Source organism: Mya arenaria, chromosome 14, assembly GCF_026914265.1.
Source record: "Mya arenaria isolate MELC-2E11 chromosome 14, ASM2691426v1".
Lineage (NCBI taxonomy): Eukaryota > Metazoa > Mollusca > Bivalvia > Myida > Myidae > Mya > Mya arenaria.
In genome coordinates this window covers 51,749,790-51,773,324 of record NC_069135.1, presented here as the reverse complement: position 1 = coordinate 51,773,324, position 23,535 = coordinate 51,749,790, and the positions used below count along the sequence as shown (strand labels likewise).

At 34.4% G+C, this 23,535-nt stretch overlaps 3 protein-coding genes across 3 annotated transcripts; all 3 read left to right on the top strand.

Annotated features, from left to right (window-relative positions):
* Window positions 1-813: 813 nt before the first annotated feature.
* LOC128218592 (uncharacterized) lies at window positions 814-5,010 on the top strand. The gene is made up of 6 exons (XM_052926298.1): window positions 814-1,085; window positions 1,992-2,111; window positions 2,409-2,487; window positions 3,014-3,175; window positions 4,454-4,542; window positions 4,890-5,010. Exons 1-6 carry the CDS (start codon window positions 942-944, stop codon window positions 4,911-4,913), a joined length of 618 nt encoding a protein of 205 aa, XP_052782258.1. The 5' UTR covers window positions 814-941; the 3' UTR covers window positions 4,914-5,010.
* Window positions 5,011-5,257: 247 nt separating this feature from the next.
* On the top strand, window positions 5,258-6,285 carry LOC128218117 (heat shock protein 27-like). Its single transcript, XM_052925666.1, has 2 exons — window positions 5,258-5,450; window positions 5,532-6,285. Exons 1-2 carry the CDS (start codon window positions 5,338-5,340, stop codon window positions 5,938-5,940), a joined length of 522 nt encoding a protein of 173 aa, XP_052781626.1. The 5' UTR covers window positions 5,258-5,337; the 3' UTR covers window positions 5,941-6,285.
* A 1,580-nt stretch (window positions 6,286-7,865) lies between these two features.
* Window positions 7,866-20,318, top strand: LOC128218032 (uncharacterized). The gene is made up of 10 exons (XM_052925544.1): window positions 7,866-7,934; window positions 8,626-9,602; window positions 10,222-10,275; window positions 11,482-12,398; window positions 12,626-12,768; window positions 13,122-13,274; window positions 14,264-14,366; window positions 15,365-15,485; window positions 16,251-16,366; window positions 17,326-20,318. The coding sequence occupies exons 2-10, from the start codon at window positions 8,639-8,641 to the stop codon at window positions 17,377-17,379; spliced, it is 2,625 nt and encodes an 874-aa protein (XP_052781504.1). The 5' UTR covers window positions 7,866-7,934; window positions 8,626-8,638; the 3' UTR covers window positions 17,380-20,318.
* Window positions 20,319-23,535: the final 3,217 nt, after the last annotated feature.

Genomic DNA, 23,535 nt, shown 5'->3' with positions numbered 1-23,535 from the left:
CACAAGAAATAAAACATCTATGAAATGTCTTGACTTTGACCTGCTGTCCGGCGTATTGAAATTTGCCGCCATGTTGCTCTGCAGTGACGAAAGTTAACGCAATGGCTACAAAGAAACAGCTTTCAACATGATTGGATATTGCTTTGGACTGAAGAACAGGCTTGACCTGGCCTGGGACTGTTACGATGTTACGAACATCACTAGATCACTACCCAAGAAGACATATTGCTTACTGGCATGTGGCTAGACTACTGAACAGAAACTTTAAGTTAAAGTGACTGTTTATCATACAAATAAATGATGACAAACGAAAAATTACATGGTTTGTGAAATGTTACTAAAAAACACATAATTAATGGAATTTTCATGATCAGTTATGTCTTACATTTTGCCTAAAGATTTCTCAGTCAATCAAAAATAACTTAATAATCATAAGTTTCTTAGTAAAAGAGTTGGGAACATATTCGTTAAGGATAATACTAACCTTATGTAGACATATACGTAAAGTAACAGTCATGTGATATGATGTTCTACTTTAGAAAGATCACAAACTGTATGTTTAGGTGTGTTTAGGAACTATGAATAATACATTAATAATTAACAACATTATTTTCAGTTCATTGACTTCAGTGCATAAAGTAGTTCATAAAATATCAGGATCTTTTCTTATCTAGCGATTCCAATGTCATAAGCAGTGACACAAATTTCAAAACCACCAAATGTACTTCAAATGTTGAAATCAGTCTGTAAATGACCTCATGAAGAGATAAGTAAAGCAACTGACTTATATAAACTCGTAATCAGGAAAATACCACCAAATAAGCACGGAGCACTGCTGAACCTTAACAGTTCACTATTCTATTCAAACGGGCACCGTATTTGTTAGATTTTCTTGCTTGAGTTGCTTCAAATTTCGTTAAATTTCGTATAACAGTTTTAAGATGCTGTTCGTGTTTTTTACTGTCCTGCTGTATGTGGGAGCCTCATCTGCTGCTCGGTGCTGCCTCAACAACACGTATTCTGCTACCATGATCATGAATGTGGCGAGACAACCTCCGGGAGCTGTGGAGCCTTACATTACTGACGTATTTTGTTTAAATGTTCTATTACATGCTTTGATATACTTGAAGTCATTATAGTTGCTCAATGTTAACTTTTCAGTTAAAAAGTATCATTTCTAGGCCTCACCGAGGATCGGTAGAAAGTGATCGGTGATTCCTATGTTTTAAACGAGCATGAAGTGACCATTTAGGCACCACCAATTGTATTGTTTGTTCGTCGGATTTACGGGCAAATATATTGGAGCTGCAAGCAAAATAAACTTTAGTTTAAAACAGAAGAGGTCGCAATACATCCATAAAATTAGTGAATCAATCGTTATTTGTGTATGGATGGATGGATGGAAACTGTTGGCTATTTTGGGTATGAATTAATGTATTCTGATGTAAATGCGGTCATTTTTTCTACCATATTGACATAAATAACATACGTGGACTAATTAAGCGCCGGGAACGCCCCTTTCATCTAATCTTCTTCTGTCATACATTTATATTGGGATTAGCCTTTTTGAACTCTACCATAATACACTATAACAAAGAAAACAAAACAAAGATCCATCTCGTCGTTTAGAATGTTTATGTTTTTGCTTTGCATTGTGCGATATTTTTTGCACAAAATGATGGTCTTCAACTATGATAACAAAAGGTAAATGCAGGTACATGTCAGGGTGGTTGTGGAGTTTGCGGTATGTTTAAAAAAAAACTTTATTCTCAATAACTGTTTTATTGCTCAGTGATACATTTTAAGCTCGTCTGTTTTATCTGAGAAGTAAATTTGAGATATTGTCATAGTCCTGATGTTGAAATCGTCGGTTCCGGCTGCATCTTTGGCGTAAAAACTGATAACGCGTGTTGACAGAGACAATACGAACAAGTACAGCAAGGCCAATAACTCTGGATTCAATTATTGATGAGTTGTGACTCTTGTTTCAGCAAACCTTGGACTTGGACTTCGATTATGACAGGAAAATTCAGAAAATGGTTATTTCTGGGTACAACCTGCTTCATCCCGAGTATACATTCCAGACGACGATATATAATGACTATAAACACGTATGTATTATAGACTGTAGTTGTTCGTATATATATTATTAAATTATTTCCTGATACTGTCGCCTTTGGGTAAAGTGACTTGAAGGAGTATGTATATAAGCACTTTTGGAGGTTTATCATGATTTTGTCTTTTAATTGCCCCATGTTTTGGGTTATTATGTATAAAAACGGGTATTATACACTTGTCCGACGTGGTATATGTTGTACTATTGGATTATTCTTAATTCGAATTCATGTTAATTTCACACAAAAATTGTTCGGTTTAGTTTATCCATAAAAAGAAACATTTCTTTTTAGTCGAAAGTATACACACTGTTTAACGGGACGTGCACCATGGCCGATCTCGCCGAAGCCCAAATCGCGCCGTGTATTCCTGGTACGTTACATATAGCTGGATTAGGGAGGAAATCGGAACTCCTCGGTCATTTTCCATCGAGAACCACATCGGATGTATAAGGACGGTTTACAATGTCAGATATATTTACATTTAACTACCCTGCTAGCAGATCGCGTAGTCATTTTAATTTAGTTTAACTTAATGACTTTACTCCAGTGAATCATAATTATTTATGTAATAATTCAGTTCAATGGTAATGAATTTAGACTTGGTAATTCGCAGTTCACGTTAAAACACTAAAATTATGAATACTATTATTTGAAGTTTTACAAACTACTTCTACTGATGTTCCGACATACATTCGTGGTTGCTTTCTATGGTAACTGGCCGAGGTGCTCCGAATGTCAGGGATGCTGGCACAACATACCCAACGATTGACCATACATTTATTAAGGCTTTTTATCGCATTATAAGGATTATTGTTCGTTGAATATAAAAAAGTTACATAGTTGTTGTATAGTTAAAAACTTAAAAGTAATATTAAAATAATGATCTTTTTCTACAGACGACTTCACGACCAACGGAATGCCCGTAACCATAGGAACGGGTTCAAATACAAAGATGCTGACATTTTATTCCGGGGTCCAGAATGGTGCCTCAATGACCTTTAGCTTTGATGAGCACTGCACACCGATCACGTTCTCATCCATGGGGGATCTACCTGATGGTTAGTTCTTGTTCTAGTGTAGATATTATACAGTACAGAAGACTGGCGATAACTCGAGGACACTCCATGGGGATATATATGATGGTTGGTTCTTGTTCTAGTGTAGCTTAAGTACAGTACAGTAGACTGGCGATAACTCAAGGACGCTCAATTCCGACGTAACCATGGCAGATATATATGATGGTCGGTTCTTGTTCTAGTGTAAATATTTTACAGTACAGTAGACTGGCGATAACTCGAGGACGCTCAGGGCCGACTTATCCATGGGGGATATATCTGATGGTTGCTTCTTGTTTTAGTGTAGATTTCGCACAGTACAGCAGACGCTAGGTACCTCGAGGATGCTTAGGGTCAACGTAACCATGGGGATATATCTGATGGTTGCTTCTTGTTTTAGTGTAGATTTCGCACAGTACAGTAGACGCTAGGTACCTCGAGGATGCTTAGGGTCAACGTAACCATGGGAATATATCTGATGGTTGCTTCTTGTTCTAGTGTAGATTTAGTACAGTACAGTAGATGCCAGGTAACTCGAGGACGCTCAGGTCCGACATTACCATGGAGATATATATGATGGCTGCTTCTTGTTTTAGTGTAGATATTATACAGTACAGAAGACTTGGAGTAACTCTAGGACTTTCTGGACCGATAAAACACTTTATTGTTTACGCGTATAAAAAGAACACAACATTTAAAAAAAACGGAGTATTCAGTTAATTATTTAATTCGCCAGACTTACTTTTATACAGCTGTTATATTCAAATCATTCGTTAATCATTCGGTCACCTCGCTGAGAGAGTTCCAAACGCTCTTTGGAATGTGGAGAAATAAAATAATGATCTATACATCTGTCTAATTCATCATATCTTGGCTCGTTTGGTCTTTCCATGGATAGTTTATACGATCAGAACGTTTTTCAAGCATTTTTATATTTTGTTTTCGATGGGACAAAATTTGTGTACCAGGCCACATAAACCAGTCTAAAGAATTATCACGAGAGTTCCCGAATATTCTCCTTCATTGAGGAATATACCGAATCATACTTTCGGTAATGTCCGTATGGTACGAAATGGCCAAAAGAGAAAACGAGTATATTCGAGAAAAATCCGGAGCTCCTCGCTGAGTGAGTTCTTTGATGTGAATCTCTCCACAATGGAGAAATAAAATATTTATCTATATATCTATCTATTTCGTCATATCTTGGTTCGTTTGGTCTTTCCATGGAAAGTTTATAGGATCAGAACGTTTTTCAAACATTTTTATATTTTGTTTTCGCAGGGACAAAGTTTTTGTACCAGGCCACATTTGCCAACATCGGGCCCCTGAGAAGCGCTGACGCTTTTGACCTCCCCGATGCATGCAAACACGTAAACATCTTTAATTTTCAACATATAAATATTTTTGATGTACATTCATAGATAGATTTTTAAATACCATTTTAAGTGTTTATTTCAATATTGGTTGTTATTTTGAAATTTATATACGATTTATCAAAAAATATTAACAAGACTTTGTATGTGCATGTATTACAACGGGACTTAATTATTGAAAACATATTTATGCAGTAAAGAATACTTTTTTATCACTTGAGTACTAATACAAACTGATATTCCTTTTATTCATCTAACTTAGCAATAATATGTGTCTTTAAAATTTGTAAATCAATTCAAACAGATATATGAAACCACGTTATTGCTGTTGTTATTGTTTACAGGCTGTCGCAGCATCTGGGAATTAAGAACTTTGTTAAACATCGCTGGAGATTATTTCAAGATTTCTGTAAAAACAGCGTCAGTGTGAAACAACTAAGGCGAAATAAATCATTTTAAGTCCTACAGTTATTTTATTGCTTCCATTTCTTATTTATTCGTTAACCAGTCTAAAGAATTATCACGAGAGTTCCCGAATATTCTCCTTCATTACGGAATATACCGAATCGCACTTTCGGTAATGTCCGTATAGTACGGAAATGGCCGAAAGAGAAAACGGGTATATTCGAGAAAAATCCGAAGCTCAGGAGACTAGTCATGTGATTGACTTCTAGAATATTCGTGTATGCTTTATATATAACGATATTCCACTCCGATCATTATTAAAAAAAGCGAAAGATATCGAGTCGAACAGTAAACTTGTGATTACCTACAAAACTCCGAACAGCAAAAATGTCTTGGTCAATTGTGCCGTTGTTAACGCGGGACCTCGACTACTTTGATCGTCAGAGGGACCAGTATTCCAAGTGGATGCATTTGTTTGATGATGATTGGAGGGCCATGAGGTAAGATGTTGGTTTAAATAGAGCCTTTATATTTATTTTACTTTATTTTTAAATCTTACCATTGTAATACTCTCATTTCAGATTCGACGATTCTGTAAGCCGATTTGACCGAGAATTGGAACGCTTCCGCCGTGAGATGCATGACCTTGACGCTGAAGTTCCGGAGCTCGTGGTCGCACAACCGTTCGTCACGGACCCCGAGGGAAACCGGAAGTTGTCGCTTCGTTTTAACTGCGACAAGTTTAAACCAGAAGAAATCACAGTTAAGACCACCGGAAACGTCCTGAACGTGCACGCGAAGCACGAGGAGGACCGCCCGGGCAAGAAAGTTCACTTGGAGTTTACACGAAACTACACACTACCAAAAAACGTTGATCCAAACAGCCTAAAGTCCACCTTGTCCAAGGACGGGGTGCTGCAAATTGAGGCACCGGCGCCACCCGCGGTTGAGGCCCCGAAAGAGAACCTCATCCCAATTGAGAAACTGTGATAAACATTGCAATTTTGCTGTGTCAAAAGTGCTCAGGTGACGATTTATCTGTTTCTGGTTAAAATTCCTGTTACTGGGATCAAAATCGGAATACTATGTATTATATTATAATCATGACTCATTATTTTGCATTATGTTAATATTTTCAACATATTTGATTTGTTGCCATCGAAGTAAAAATACAAAGTCCATTGTATTTATTTTAATTCATCATGGTTGATTTTGCTGTTTGTATGTATTGTAGGTCATGTCCAATGTGTACGCGATTTAACACATGTGTTTATTGATATATGACATAAAGTATGCATTTATTTGAATTGTTCATTAATAAACACTTGAACAATATATCATGCTTTAGTTTTTGTTAAACATAACCTGGAGTGGATGTAAGATTTAAAGGGACTCGCTCATGTTTGTCACCATTCTTTTTCCCTTTCATGCATCTGAAAAATCTAATAATTATTTCCCTCTGATACTGAATTGCAGAGAAATACACTGCAAGTATGAATATATAATCTGGTTTTAGTTGGGAACGAACTCAACCCGGAGGAGTCAAGTAAAATGGAAAACTAGCAACAAAACCATACGCCCACATGGACTCGCACACAAAATAAGGATAAGAGCGTTACATTCAAAGATTGCGGTGTTTGAAGACAACAGTTGAGCATATATCAACATTTTCTAGAATGGTTCCAGCCGTCAGTATCTTAGTTTTAACACTGCTAATGAATTGCCACACTTGATTTCGTCGTACAAAAAAGGGTGCAATTTATAACAACGTACGTGAGCGATTTCATTTAACTTTATAGCAGGCAGACTTGTCGGGGGACGACGTTTCTTCATACCTGTGTCCCCTTCTCTACTCCATGAACCCGCTATTGATCACAGTTACCTTCTAATAGTGCTTTACATTTTGGTACACTTGATTGATGTACATGAACAGCCAGCTACAATAATGAGCTATCACTATCAAATCCCGGTTTCGAGTATGCCATAGTTAAAAACAATTGTCAAAGGACTCATATATATATATATAGGTTCTAAACACGGTTAACGTGGGGTATATTTTTTGTATTTAAGTATACCTTATTCAATACATGAAATATGAACTATGGAATTAATAGGAAGGGCGGGGCGGGGCTAGGGGTGAGGGAGGAGCTTGGGCACCGTTTGCTTTCCCTTTTAATCCCCGCTGGTGAAATGAGAAATGCAAGTGAATACCAACGAAAAACGCCCGCATATCGCAAGCATTTCAATGCAAACTCTGAAACACCCCTTTCCAAATGAACGGCGTTGGACAACATCTTCATTCGATTAAAATAGAAGTATCAGGGAAACGCTACGTCGCCCATGACAATAATGACAATAGTATGTTGTCTACAATGCCGGAAGTAACACTGTCCTCCAAAAAAGGACTGGAGCAAGATTGACGACTCTTGTCATCCGGCAAAGTGGAGGAGGGATTGTCAAAAATTAATATTTCTTAACCTCGTACAATTCTTACTTCCAGATGTAATCAAGTCAAGTAATAGAGCCGGTTGCGGTGGACGTGTACGTGTAGGTACGATTACGTGTACCCGCTGGCGAGTTGAGTTTATAACTCGTTTGCGAAATAAAGTTAAGTATAGTGTGTGTTTATTATAGTGTCACCCATCTAAGTTAAGAGGCCAGCCCCTTGGGCTTAAAAAACACCTACATTAGTGAACATATTTACCCCGATTCCTATCCCATATGCCAGGCAATTATAATATTATTTGTGTTCTGAACACTCGGTTCAAAGTATGAAGTGGAATAAATTACACCCGTTATCGACGTTTTGCATTGTTTCATTTGAAACAACGATTCAGCTCTTTTAAAGAGCCCGAGTGAAAGCGATTCAGCTGTAACTAATAGTGTATGTTAACCTTATTTGCATTCTTCACGAGAAAAAAATCGAGCAAATACAGGAAACAAACTTAGTTGTTGTTTATTAACTTATCTGGCTCTCACAAGAGGTAAAATTTTAACCATTGTGAACAGTAATATAACTTTTATCATGTTAAACATGGCAAGTCATGAAATGAATAATTAAAACGGCTGACATTTATTTTGCTATGTGGTCTATTTTTCGGATAAATATTTCGGACAGACAACCATGCAACTTAGACGATTTTGTTCCAAATTCTCTACATTACTGACTAGTTCAGTTTTAGGTGCTTTCTTATGCATCCTTACAATGATGTCACTGTCGTATAAAAGCTTATGCTATGTTTTCCCATTTGTAATAATAGCTTAAACACAAATCAAGTCTGAACATTATATGAATCATGTTACTATAATAATTTCTCCTTTTTACCAAAGCAACGCTATTTCCTCACTATCAAAGGGCCTGCCACCATTTTCTTATACGTGAAAAAAAATGAACTTAATCATGGACAATTTATAGATAAATTTCAAAATAGCTACATTTGTAAACCTAGACTTTTAGGCTCACATTGATTTTGTTATTTTCTAAATGGGTAAAATCAGCAAGTGCCTAGACGTGTGACAGGTTTTATCACACAGCTAATTGCAACAAGTTGAGCCACTATGATTCTCTGCTTCTGAGGCACATGTATTTCGCTAAACATGTAAATGTCACATTTTCTTCCACAGGACTTTTTTGCTAAAATCGTCACAAAATATTAACTGTTTTCTGTCTTGCAGGACTGATTACAAAATGGGAGATGAGTTTGGTGGAGCCAAACCTAAACTTCCAAGTGGTAGTAAAAAAACAAAGTCAAAGAAATCACATGATGACAAAATAAATATACAGAATGGACAACCTCAATCCCTGGAACAAAGCCCACCTTTGAATGGTTACCATGGTGTCAGCAGGGTACAAGATTATCTTGTTGATGATGATATGTATAATAACAGGAAAGTGGACAATAAAGATTCAGTTAAAAAAAATGACTTTGAAATGATGGATGCTAAATATAAAGATCTAGTTTTATCTACAGAACAAGAATATTTGTCAGCTAAAGAAAGATGGAAAAAGTCTGGGCAGGCATTAAGGAAGTATTTCACAGAGAAACTACGGTTTAAAAATGAGAGACAAGTAGAAAAGGGAAAACGTTTGGTACACAGTTCCAAACCTTCCAACAAGCATGTCAGTAAAAAAGTGCAATTAAAGTCTGCAAGTTCCGAAGGCACTTCTAAAGGAATTCCACGTTCAAAATCATTCCTGGAGAGGATGGGGTTCAAAAAAGATACAAGAACTATTGAAGAGAAACTAGACTCATTAAGGTTAAAAGTTTCCAAAAGTTTTGATTCATCAAGTGCATATGAATCAAACACATCATATACTGACTTTGGTCTTAGACAGGATTCCGGTTCAAGACTGGATTCTGGTTCAACATCAGAGTCACCAACTCCTAGAAGCTTTCCTGGCAAAAGCCCAATAAAATCGGTCTTGAGTAGTACTAATAATACGCAGTGTAATAATTCAACCTCTAAACCTCCTATATGCGCCAAAAAGAAAAGTAGAGCTTTTCCGTCATGTAATAAAAAAGAAAAAAAGTCGAGCTCAAAGGAGAAAAGTAAGAAGGTAAAAAACAAAGATAAGACATCATCCTGCAGTCCTCTAAGGTTGAGGAAAGAAACCAAAGTTTCGAGTGATGAAGATTATGAGCTGGTTTTTGGTAAGAAAATTCTAATACAAAATTGTAAAATTGTTGAATTAAATACATGAGGGTTCAGTTTATATTGATTGTGTGATACATGTATTATTATGAGGTTAATGGGTACTGAATCCGATTTAATTGAACTTTTTCTCTCGTAATATTAAAGAAAACAAAAATGATTTTCATGTAGACAGTTGAATACTTAATAATGTTACATACTGAAAATTCAACTTCAACTTTTATATACATATATTGTTGTTGTTTTTTCAAGGTAAGATCATAATATATTTCACCAAATGAGCACCAAAATTTATATTACTTGTGTGAAGTTGAGTGGCATAGCCACTTAGGGTGTTCAGGGTGTGGGGAAGGTCAAAAATTAAAAAGTTTCGAAGTTCATGTTTTATTTAGTTTTGAGGAACAATCTTTCTCGATAGTTGATAATATATTCCTTGATATGTATTGGGGTAGTATGGAGTTGACCAAATTAACCAAAAGAAGATTTGAATCTGAAAAATCTGAAATTTGTCAATCTTTTAGAGAACTGCTTTTGCTCACATGACATACTGCATCCTACAGCATAAATGCAAGACAAAATGTGATCAATTCCTAAATAAATTATTAAATATTGTTCCAGATCCGGAGTATGATGAAGTTGTTAGGAGACCAAGAAGGACAAGACAAGCCCACGGTTTGTTGTTTATTAATTATGCCATATAATTATAAATTTTTAATTGTTCTGTAAAATGTATATAAATAAGGTTCGTAGTACGTTTATAATACTGTTGAATAATCTATTTGAAATAATTCTGTAAAATATTCATAATTACTTGCTCAATCTTTAATTATTCAATTATTTATTGTAAAAATCAAGATTAATGCACCAAGCATCAAGCCTGGCCATAGATAATAGATTGATGCTGCACTCTCACCGATATGCCATTTTTTACAACATTTTTTTTATTTTTTGTCTTGGTAAGAGCAAGTTTTTGCATAAATATCTTCAAACCAATGATATTAGTTTGCTAACAAAAACTCAGATCGTAGATTTTCATATTTCATATTTTGGTTCGAAAATTAATGTTTTATGGCTTTAACCGTTACATAAAACATCAATTTTTTAACTTAAATATAAAATAAAAAATCTGCGATCTATTTTTTGTCAGCATTCTTATATAACTGGTTTCCATGGATTTCCCTTAAATTGGCTTGTTCCAAGACAGAAAATAAAAAAATTGTCAAAACGTTTAATCTGTGAGAGTGCAGCTTTAAGTTTGTGTAATAAAGTATTTGACCAGTATGGAGTTGATTTCAGACCCAGAACTTCTCTCACAGTGGCCTCTGAAGCTAAGTTGCTCAGGCCTTAAAAAAATGGTTTGGTTAGGGTTACATCCTTTTCAAAAATAGGTTGGGTAGGTACTAGGTTGGCATTTTTAAAAAAAAATATGAGGCTTTTTATAAGAATGTTGTTTTCATCATTGGAGAATTGTGTTAAAGTAATCTTCTGTATTAAGCATTCAAAGTTTAAAACTACATATTGAAAAGCACTATTCAAACTGTAGGGTCGGTGCCTATTTCGAAGGTTGGGTCAGGTAGCCCGAACCAAATGTATTTCTTCTTTTAGGCCTCATGCAAATTTAACTTGGATTTACCTGTGCAAGACTTAACATTTTCAAGTAAAAATTGCCAACATATATGCTTAATATTTCATTTTTGGATTACTTATTAGTTGACTTATTGCTGCAATGGAAATTAGCACAAGTCCTTCATTTGTGAAATTCTTACGAGCTTGTTAAAATTCTGGAATTATTACGGCAGGTTTTGTTGGAGATAAATAATGAAGCCTCAATCGAAAGTCTGATTTTGCCATGTGTGATATTCAAAACAACAATTTCAGATTCTCCAGTTCAAGATAGACAACTCACAAGCACCACTTCAAATATTGTAGCCGGTTTACAATATGCTCTCCCTTACCTCCCAGAACGATTCAGACGACAGACACAAACCAGTCAAGAAGATGAACATCCTGGAACCAGTCAAACTGTTTCGAAGCAAAAGTCGAATGGAGCCCCAAGTTCAAAAAGTAAAACAAAGAAAAAAAGTGAAGAAAAGGATGAAAGTTGGAAAAAAAGGCTGGATCATTGGGCAAATGAGACACAAGATGATGAGGAAGAATGTTACGATAATTTAAATGGAAGGTTGTTTGCATTATCGACAATAAGAAATAATGATAATAGCCAAACACATGAGCAACAAGATGTGTTAGAAAGGCTAAATTTTGAGACATCTCTTAACGATCCATTCCATGTGAGGGAAAGCAGGAATAACTCTCAAAGTGTTGAAATATGTTCTGGTTTGTTAGACTTAGTTAAAGACATTGATGAACCTTTTACGGATTCAGGAGAGTTTGGAAATGAAAGCGAATCTAATCAAAGATACTGTGATAGATTGTTAGATATTTCTAGTCATGAAAACTCAAATAGACCATCAAGTAGGTCATTTTGTTTGCGTAGGTCAAGGAGTAGTGATATTTGGCTGCCTGATGCAAGATTGTCTAGCCTTTCATCGCCGTCAGACGGAAATTTTGTTCCGCTTGAGGAAGACAGTCATGACAGTCGAGAATCGGACGAAGATTTGGACCAAAAATATGTGGAGCAGATTCTACAGCGCTGCAGAGCCAGGGGAGACAATTCAGAAACAAGCACTACAGAAGGGAGACCATCCTCGATTCATTTGACGCTTAGAGGTCGAGCGGGAAGTAGACGAGGGAGCAGAGACAATGATAGCGAAATGGGGATCAGATCAGGAATTGAGGTAATACTAAGCAAAATATTGCCTTCCGACGTAGCATTTATGACATAATTTAACACATGGTATACACACACTGGTTTAGTAAAATAGAACTTCACTGTTTTCACTTATTTTAGCTTGTTTCACTGAAAAACGAAACATATTTCCACCAAGGGCTGGTATATAAGAATCAATGACGCCATTTTTTGTATGACGACATTTTGCTTAAATTTGGTGTGTTTTTCCATTAGGACGACAGTTCTTCCACGCCAACAGAGGGCGCTGATACAAGGTCTTGGCTGACAATGCCGTCCTCTGATTCCAGTTTGGACGCTGATGATGAATTTGAATGTGAATGCGAACATTGTCAGTTACTACGGCAACACGGTCATAGGTCAGTAAAACAATTATGGTATAATTTACTGCATTTTACAGGATCATTCCTCTGACAAAAACGTTCAAATGTCCTGTGAAATAACATTGCTTTTCTGTATATAATTTGAACTTACTGTTTGAATAAATGAAATGTCCATGAAAATAACAAAAAAACAACAACATTGCTTTTCAAAAAAAAATGTAATATTTATGCTAGATCAGCATTTATACAGTATAGTTTATTTTAAGTGTCAAATGATGTATTTGTTGTTTATAACAATCCATTGGATGAGTTTTATTTTTGGGAATTTCATATATATATATATTTGAAAAAGGCATTTTAAGACATCAATATGTTTTCCTTTATTGCAGGTCAAGCCAGATTGACCTTACTCAGCCCTTGACCCTTGACCTTTTGGAAAGGTCAACCTATGACCTTTCAGGCGCTATGGAGATGGCGCATGGTGAACTTGATGTACAGGCACCAACATCAGCTGATAGTAGCTTTGATTCTGACCAGCTTAGGTGGGCAGATTTGTTATTTAGCGTCTTTAAATTTGTTGCTTAAAACATGTATTGAAATGTAACAATACAGCATTTTCCTAATTTCTCCAAATATCTTAAGCTTTAGGCTGGTATTCAATGACTATTCAGTGCACTCCACATATGTGTTCAGCCTACCCAAAATTTGACCAAGTGAAAACCCCTTGTCGCTATTCCATAATTCTGTTGCGCGTCCTCAGTCTGTTTGCATCCGTGAAGTGAGCAATTTCTCATACATGCGAAGGTCATTTGTGGACGTGGCACCACTAAGAAACCCAGATATTATGGAAAAATATATTGAATTGTTCAGAGAATGTCCAATTCTGTACGATCAATCAATGAATGAGTATATCGACAATAAAAGCAAAAACCGTTGCTAAATATCAGGGAATTATGCAATTCGATGGGTGCCCAAATAATATATACCGGTATGATCTATTTCTCTGTAACCACTTCAAATTTTGAGTTTGTGACATTAATGACACGAAATACTTCCTCCGTGTAAAGAGCACACAGATTCATGGAATAACAGCCTAACAGTGTTATTTCCTCTATATATTCTTAGGCCATAATTAAAGAATTGTTTGTTTGCGACTACCCTACCCACAGTTTCGGTAGTGGGTTGTTAGGTAGTTTTTGTTGATGTTTTTTCCCATGTTTTTTGTATGCATCTTTTGGCTACTGACGCCAACTGTAGAAGAAATGGGAAAAAAACTTGACACTGTCACAGACCTATAAACTCCCTCCTGTACCTAAAGCGATCATCTCACACTAACACAAGCAGGGCAATTTCATTCCGAGATCTTACCGTGTGATTATTTTCGAGACGTCCACCATCTTGTTTTGGGTCGAGAAATTGTGTTGTATTTATCTGATGCAATGTTCCTTTTTACTGCTGTAACCTTATGTAACCTTGATAGGTATTTTATATATTTAAGGATGGTCTTAATTCAAAATTTGTGTTTTTACAGGCGGATGTACATGGATGACTATGATTACCTGCTAATGGAGAGGCCATACAATGAACTAGATTGGCTCGATATTGATAACACCCCACTCTCTGTCATGTTAGAGGTAATGATATAATATAAGATACAGGGTTAGTAGGTGACCAGATATGGGATGTACGGTGCAAAGGAAACCATATCAGGTGACTGCGAACCTCGAACACAAATATGGTTTCCTGCGCCTACTAACTACTAACCCTGTTGTGTTTCATTTATTCATAGAAATATTCATCCGCATCTGGAAATAGACTCCATTTTTGTACGATTTGGTGACCCAATTTGGAAAAAAATGAGGTCACCGCGTGACCAGTCCTAGACCAATGGCATTGTTATTTATGTTGGAGGCGTGATATTGTTTGATATTGGATTATTATCCTGAGCATATTTCATTTAGATAATGGTATGACTATTATTGTATAATGAAATTTACTGGCTGATTATTGATAAAAACCCTAATCCTGCCATATTAAAGGTTATTTTGCAATCTATTACATTGAGATTTTTTAGCACGGTAACTAAAATTCTACCAGTATATTTGTGTATGAATAATATATATATATATATATATATATATATATATATATATATATATATATATATATATATATATATATATATATATATATATATATATATATATATATATAAAAATGCAATTATGTTGACAACTTTTGCTGCAATGTTGGCAGATGCGAATTGTTGTATTGTTGCAATTTTGCCTGCTCAGATTTCACGGGGCACTAAGCGAGTTATATCAAAATCTGCAAAAATAAATGAGAGTCAAAGACAACACCTCTTAGATCAAAACGCTTCACTGGTTAAAATCACTTAAAATGACACGTTATTACATTATAAAATGCATATTCATGACACCCGTTTTGTTTTATGACGTCATTTTAACATCACGCAACGATTCTTATTATATTGTGACGTCATGAGGACTGAAAGATGGCCTGTGTTGCATGAGATGGAATATGGACAAAAGTATTTTGCAATGTGAATTGCATGCAATTAAATGATGCATAAATAATAAATTGTATTAACGTAATCCTATACTATTTTCAGGATGTTATACAACAGATGTTATCTGTACAGCCCGAGTTGCTAGCAGACCAGGCCACACCCCCAGCTCCAAGTATCGTCATAGATATGCTACCTACTGTCACTTTGACACAACAACTTATTGGTAGGTGTGGGGTTATTTGGTCACCTATGTGGCATGGCAGACGTATAGAACTCATGTAGTCAACGTTATTGTCATCATCAGCTCTATCTCACTTATTTCCACTCTCTAACATAAGCAATTTTGTTATCCAATCTTTATGAAACTTGTTCACAATGTGTATTGGCTTACTTTCTAGAATGAGTATGATCGTAAGGAAGATCGCAGTATAAACAACAGAGTTTTGGACCTTGAAATGTATTTTTTTTTACGAAATTCATATTCCAAAAAGTAGGCACTCCCAATTTGTGTTATTCAAGGTTGTTGTTTTTTGTTTCATTTAATGAGAATGTGAGCAACCTAGAAATTACCCCTGCCATGACGATGGCTTGATTCATTTTCCTAAGTATTCCTTCATCGATATTGCTAGGAGATTTATTTCATACGGTAAACTGTATTGTCTGAATATGGATACATATATTTAATATCCTGTCAACTCCTTCAAAAAACTATCCAATAATCTAGGGTTTATATCATCAATAGTACAAACAGGGATACCAATATTCAGCTGATAGCCTCGTTTTTGGCCAGAAAACTCAAAAAATTTAATTTTTGCCTTTTTTCTAATTGATACAAAAAATGATTTTTTTGTATATAGTGTAATAGGGATCTCTAATTTCAGCTTATATCAGCTGATTTTCTCTTTTTTGGCGAAAAAACTCAAATTTAAAATGTTTTTTTTTTTTGCGTTGACATCCCTATACAAACAGTTTGTACATCTATTTACAGACCACCACCAATCTTGCTCCATCTGTCTGTGCCCGTGTGAACTGGAGGAGATCATGACCCAGTTGCCGTGCCAACACATCTTTCATCCCATCTGTATACAGGCCTGGCTTAGTAAGGTAAGAATCATGTTGATGATGGTAGAGTGTTTAGCCATTGGACTTTGAATCAAAGGATCGGGAGTTTTTTTTCCGCCTGGAGTTTCGTTGATGATTAGTACTGGTCATAACCTAGGGACTGCAAATGGTTAACAGTTAATATCACATGAAATACCCCACTTATAATGCAGTTTTATGGTTAAAAGCAATGTGTACCATAAAGTTTTATGGTTAAAAGCAATGTGTACAATGAAGTTATTTGGTTAAAAGCAATGTGTACATTAAAATTCTTTGGTTAAAAGCAATGTGTACATTGAAGTTCTTTGGTTAAAAGCAGTGTATATAATGAAGTTCTTTGGTTAAAAGCAATGTATATATATAAGTTCTTTGGTTAAAAGCAATGTATATAATGAAGTTCTTTGGTTAAAAGCAATGTATATAATGAAGTTCTTTGGTTAAAAGCAATGTATATAATGAAGTTCTTTGGTTAAAAGCAATGTATCATGAAGTTCTTTGGTTAAAAGCAATGTGAACAATGAAGTTCTTTGGTTAAAAGCAATGTATATAATGAAGTTCTTTGGTTAAAAGCAATGTGTACAATGAAGTTCTTTGGTTAAAAGCAATGTGTACAATGAAGTTCTTTGGTTAAAAGCAATGTTTTTAATTTTATAGTTCATAGCAATGGTTATCTGGTTAGCGCAGGGGTTAGCACATTTACTTTTCACCTAGGCAACCTAGGTTCCATTCCTGGCATCAGCACATGTGAGTTTGGTTGGTGGTCACCAAGCTCGACAAGTGGGTTTCCTATGGGTATTCAGGTTTCCCACACATCACATTCTTGCATAGCATTATTCACCCGAGAGAGTGATTAATTTAATATTGTAATGAGTTGTTTAACAATCTTTGTGAAATGAAAAAAGTTTAAACTAAAAGCAATGGTACTCTTACTGAATATTTTATTCTTTTGCTTTCTGTTGCAGTCGGGAACATGTCCAGTTTGCCGAGGAAAGGTCTCGAGACAAGAAAGCTGCTAGGAATTATATTTGGACGTTGTTATTTAATTTTGATACATTGTGCTACACTTTTGTTAATAATTGTTAAACAGTACTCATTGTGACTAAGCATCAAATCAAAGTATTTGCTACAAAATGATGCTTTTAATATTGTTGAGAATTTTAGGCCAATATAAATTCATTGCTAGATTTTCATCCCCGCCCGCCCCCTCATTTTCCTGCAGCCCCTTAAATTTTATTGACTCGAATAAAAATGTTGAACCAGGGTCTGTTTTTGCGAAGCTGTGTGATCCTGTCTGGGAATGGCATTTTTTCATACCAGCTGGTGTCGATGTAAACATTCACATATAAAATGGGTGATTTTAGTATGATGGTGTTCTTGGTTTGTCCAGAAACATGTGTTAACATGTGTTTATGGTTAATTATGCAATAAAAAAGAGCATGAACACATATTTGACGGTGATACAGTCATCTAAGAAAAATACAAAATAAAATGTTTACCCGCGCTTCAGTTTAAAAAAAAAATGGATACAAATCTAGCAATTAATTTTTATTGGCCTGATGTTTAATTTTAAATCACATTTTGAAATCGAATATATAAAAATCGTGCTTGTTAGGCGATAGAACTACAATATTGATACTGTATTTCATTCCTAATTCTTTTGAAACCTGTTTTTCAAGCATTGATTGCCAAATTTTGATAATAACATTTTATCTGCTTAGTTTGGTTGAATGTAATTGCATTGTCATTAATTCAATTTACTGTGATTTTTAGCCTGTTTGTTATTCAAAGAAAAAACTCATTGCACTCTAGTGGCGGCTAAATCCGCCCAAAAATATTATTTGTATATGCGATATGGTACAAAGACTGTCCTGCATATATATCAGGTTTTACAAAGAACATTAAATCATTCACATGACTAGTAATAAACAATATAACATGATTATTAATTAATTAATCAATAATTTCTCACTGGCTCGTTACATAACATACTGATTGGGTCCGTATCGTACAAAAAGCTAAGTTATTGTTATGGCCTCGGTATCATTGTCCTCTATGTTCTTGCGCAAAACTTTAATTTTGAGCCATAACTCAAAAATGATAGTCATGAAACTTGGTACACATGTTGCCTGAGACTACACACACATGTAAAGCAAGGCCCGTAATTCTGGCTTCAATAGTGGTTAAGTGTTTATGAAACTTTTTTGGGCATTTCTTCATGTTTTATTGATAGTTAGCGAATTTAATGTCCTCTCTTCAATAAAGGAAGGGACCTGGGGCTATTTCATCAAAGATTTTAGTTGTAAATGGAAATTATGTTAGTGCCACAGGTTCATTATTTAACTACATATTTGTGTGGATTCACTTTAAGCCAACAATTAAAATGAGGACGAAGTGAAGGAAATAAGACCAATCAATGAATTGTCATTTGTGACGTTTATATAGATATAAGATAATTAAAGTTAGGACTAAAATCCTTTATTTATAAACAGTTCCCTGGGTTAGTAATCACAAAACATCTTAAAGGGACTTGCTCATGTTTTGGCCTCTTTTTTTCCCTGATAATGCATCTGAAAACACTCACAGGTATATTGGAACTATTTTACTCTTTGATACTGAAATTGCAGTAAATACACTAAAAGTATAAAAAAAATATTCTGGTTTTATTGGGGCGCAAACCCCCGCCAGTACAGTAAAGGAAAGTTAGAAAACTGACAAGAAAACCTCACTCCCATAGCGACTGGTACAAAAACATATGGATAAATTGACCTTGAAGCCTTCTGTTGAATCGCGTTACTAAAGCCATGAAAATTTGCTGACTTTATTTAGACAATATTTGAGCATATATCAACACTTGTTAAGAAGTTCATGCTGTCAGTATCTTAGTTATAACACTCCTAATGATTTGCCACACTTTATTTTGTCATACAAAACATTGCCTTTTACAAAAATATCAGCGAGTCCTTTATAAGTCATTTGAGACAAGGACTTTAGATCTTTAATGAATACCAGCCCAGTTGGCTTAACCACCAGTATTTGCAACATAATTGAAACATGCTTTAAACGAAAGTTTCTAAAGTCACAATTAAAAGAAAGATGGCAATTTACATATACTTAAGTTAATTTAAATATTTGTATGATTGTATTACAAAGTATCTGTTTATCATTATTTAAGACTGTTCCCATTTTTTTTTCAAACTTATTCCCAATGAAACATTGCCAAAACTTTAATTATCGCATGTACTACTAAAAATTATTTCATTTGCAACCATATTGATATAACTGCCACTACCCAATACCTAAGGTACATGATTTCAATCTGCAGCAAATTGTTTTATAAGTGATTAATCTTTTGGTTTAAATGGTTGTAGTTAGCCAAAAAGTATACTGATTGGTCAATATTTATCCAAAAATGACTATTAACCAATCAAATTATTGCAATTCTGCAATCTTACCTTATACAATATGCTTCAGCTTATCTTCTTAGTTTTAAAGCTCCACTCTCACAAATTTGACTGTTTTAACAACTTCAGCTTACCTTCTTAGATTTAAAGCTCCACTTTCACAGATTGACCGTTTTAACAACTTCAGCTTACCTTCTTAGATTTAAAGCTCCACTCTCACAGATTGACCGTTTTGACAACTTTTGGAATGAACCAATTTTTCCATAAGTATCTGAGAGAGTGCAGCTTTAATGGAATGTGAACTGTGCGTGGCAATATAGGTGGACCCAATCTATTTCCATTCTGTGATGAAGCAAAGTGCACATTTAAAGGTCATTTAAAGGTCAGCTTTGTAGCAGGGTTCACACAGGAAGAACTTGATTTTAAGGATGCTTAGTGAAAAATGCTTAAATTTGTAATTAACTCAAAAAACAAATAACTTGAGTTTTTACATTGCCTTTAAAACTGTTTGAAAAGTGCTTGTATTTTCGGAAAAAGTCCTTTAATTTCCTTGTTCTGGTCTAGATAAAGTGTCAATAGTAAAAAATCATCTTTCCAAATAAAAAAATATCTTGGCTGATGCTTCGCTTGTAATTAGTATTTTCATAGCCTGTTTTTAATTATAGTTTATGAAAAATCTTTTTTGCCAGTCCTTGAAAATCAAATAAAGGTCTTTGATATCTCCTTGAAAACTCCTTGATTTTTTTACCAGTCCTTGAAAACCAAATAAAGGTCTTTGAAACCTCCTTGAAAACTCCTTGAATTGGTTGCCCGTCTGGCTGTTTGAGCCCTGTGTAGGTATATATTGCTTTTTATACCCCGCAAAAAAGAAACAAATGAACACAATCAAATTCGCAAGTAACTTGCAAATTCATTACTTTGCATGGCTATTATATATTATGGCAAATGGCTGAACAGTATTCACTCTCAAATATGCTTCAATGATAGTAATTATTTGTTATATTGTTGCTGATTTCTATTATGCTACTATGCGAAATGTTGTAATTGTTAAAAATAATCACTAGGAGTATAAATAAAGGAATACAAAAATAATGATTGGTTTCTTCAAGGTTTATGTGAAGTTAATCTTTAAATTATTTGCTTCATAGATAAATATTACACAATTTTTTTTTAATATTACTGGTCCATGTGCTGGCTTAATGGCCTTTTCAAAATCAAAGACCTCAGAACAACCCGTATGAATGTATGTGTTTGTGGAAGTCAAAGAAATTTTGATGAATTTAATCGTTTTATTTGACCCAACAAATATTTTATACCATCCTCCGAAAACAACATAAACACAGCCATATTTACAATTGTAATTCCACAACATAAGGACAATATTTCAAATTGTATAACACTTCTTTTCTAGAGTAAATTTATTTTTTTGTGAGTGTACTTAAATCCTACACATGTTAAGACTCGATCTATGTGTACCCGGTATTTGGTTGTTTTTGCCAATTTTCTTAAGAAAATACAAAAGCAGTTTCCAAGTTAACGTCAACATTGAAGTGTTTTCTAAAACTTAGTAATCAGCTATGACATCACATTTAATTGCTTTAGAAAACAAATAAGCTAAAAGTTAATAGAAACATAGTTATTATTTTAACATGTTTCACAGCAGAACACTTGATCAATTAGAATTCTGCCACAGATGAGTTTGCTGTTTCATATGTGTTGACTGAAGTGCTTATATTTTTTTTACTTAAAAGGACTAAGACACCAAATATCAGCATATACAGTATTTCCTCAAACAAGCCTGGATTTTGTCAATGCGAGCTAGGCAGAGGCCGATTATACACCATTTTGGATGATTAAAGCTGCACTCTCACAGATATACCATTCATACAACTGTTTTGTTGTTTTTTTTGGTGGTGGGGTCTTGCAAAGAGCAAATTCTTGGGTAAATGTCTGCAAACCAGCATTAAAAGATTGCTGACAAAAAATCTGATCGCAGATTTTCATATTAATTTTCCGTTCAAAAATTATTGTTTTTATGATGGCTTAAATCATTAATAACTGTTTAAGAAAAATGCATAAAAAAAACATCAATTTTTAAACTTAAATGTAAAAATCTGTGATCTATTTTTTTGTCAGCAGTCTTATATAACTGGTGTTCATGCATTTTCGCAAAAATTAGCTCGTTCCAAGACAAAAAAAAAGTTGTCAAAACGTTCAATCTGTGAGAGTGCAGCTTTAAAAGAGTTGTTTATGCAACAATCATGTTGCTGTCTCATCTGAGTTTCTCTGTTTAAAAATAATGCATACTGGCCACGGTTTAATTCCTATCTGTTTATGAGGACAATAATCGAAAGTTCATAATATCATTTGGAAATACATTTTTTATACATAGTATCATCATGATCATTTCAATGATTTAAACTGGAGTCAGTAAGTGTAAAATAGTCATACTTTTTGGAACAGTTAGTAAATTTACATAAACTTGTACTGTCTTTAATAATTAAACAAATGAACATAACAACAAAACAGTCATTGTCAGGGGCGATTTCTCGATTGTACTCGATAATCATTACATCACTAGAGTCTGCTATGTTACACAGCTGACACAAAAAAGATATTCGGTAGATATAGCACTAATAAAATTTTGAAATATGCTGCTTTAATACGTAATACTGACAAAAGCTATTAGACTAGATGTTCATTTTTATTTAAACCATTTAATGTATTCAAAAAACAAAAATTACCAAAAATACAAAAAATAATGCCAGATTGCCAAATATGAAAAAAATGTCACCACTTATGGGGTTTGTCCCCATACGCACAAATGGTAATCACCAGCAGGAACCCTGTATTAATAAAATACCAATGAAATGCTTTGTATTTAAGTTGTAGTTACTTAATTAACACATCTTACACTGAAACAAACATTTGTTTTCTTTTTATAATATGCCTAAAATTGGAATGAAGTCATTTAATTACATTTTTTTAGAAAAATGTGCCAATTGGTATGTGTATGTAACATTATTTAAATAATGATATCAATAAAAAAGTGTCCCAGCCCTTTTGCTGATGCCTGATTGGGAACCGAAAGCAGCCTTTTTTTTCAAAACGGTGAAAAATATCACTTGGATATTTTCATTGTTTGAAACAGTGAAATATAAATTTTCTTTCACTGATAAATCTCTATATATAAAGCACCATATTAAAGCTAAATATATTTGTAATTTATCAGCAGGCTAATTATTGCATGTGAAGAGTATAATCTGCCTACTGGTCACCATATGATAACTCAAATAAATGCATGAACGAAAAGCAAAAAACAAAGAAAACACTTAACATATAATGACCATAATAGCCACAACCGAAACAAGAAATCAATGTAAAGTAATCTGATTTAGAATACAACCTACATTTACAGCCAATGAAATTGCAGATAGGCAATCATTAAGAAAAAGGCTTAAAGCTGCACTCTCACAAATTTAACGTTTTGACATTTTTTTATTTTTTTTTGTCTAGGAACGAGCCAAGTTTTTGCGAAAATCCATAGAAACCAGTTATATAAGACTGCTAACAAAATATTATATTGCAGATATATATTTAAGTTCAAAAAATGATGTTTTATGGATTTTTCTTAAACCGTTAGTAACGGATTAAGCCATAAAACATTAATTTTCGAATGGAAATATGAAAATCTACGATCTGATTTTTTGTCAGCAATCTTATATCCTTGGTTTGTAGATATTTACGCAAAATTTTCTCATTCAAAGCCAA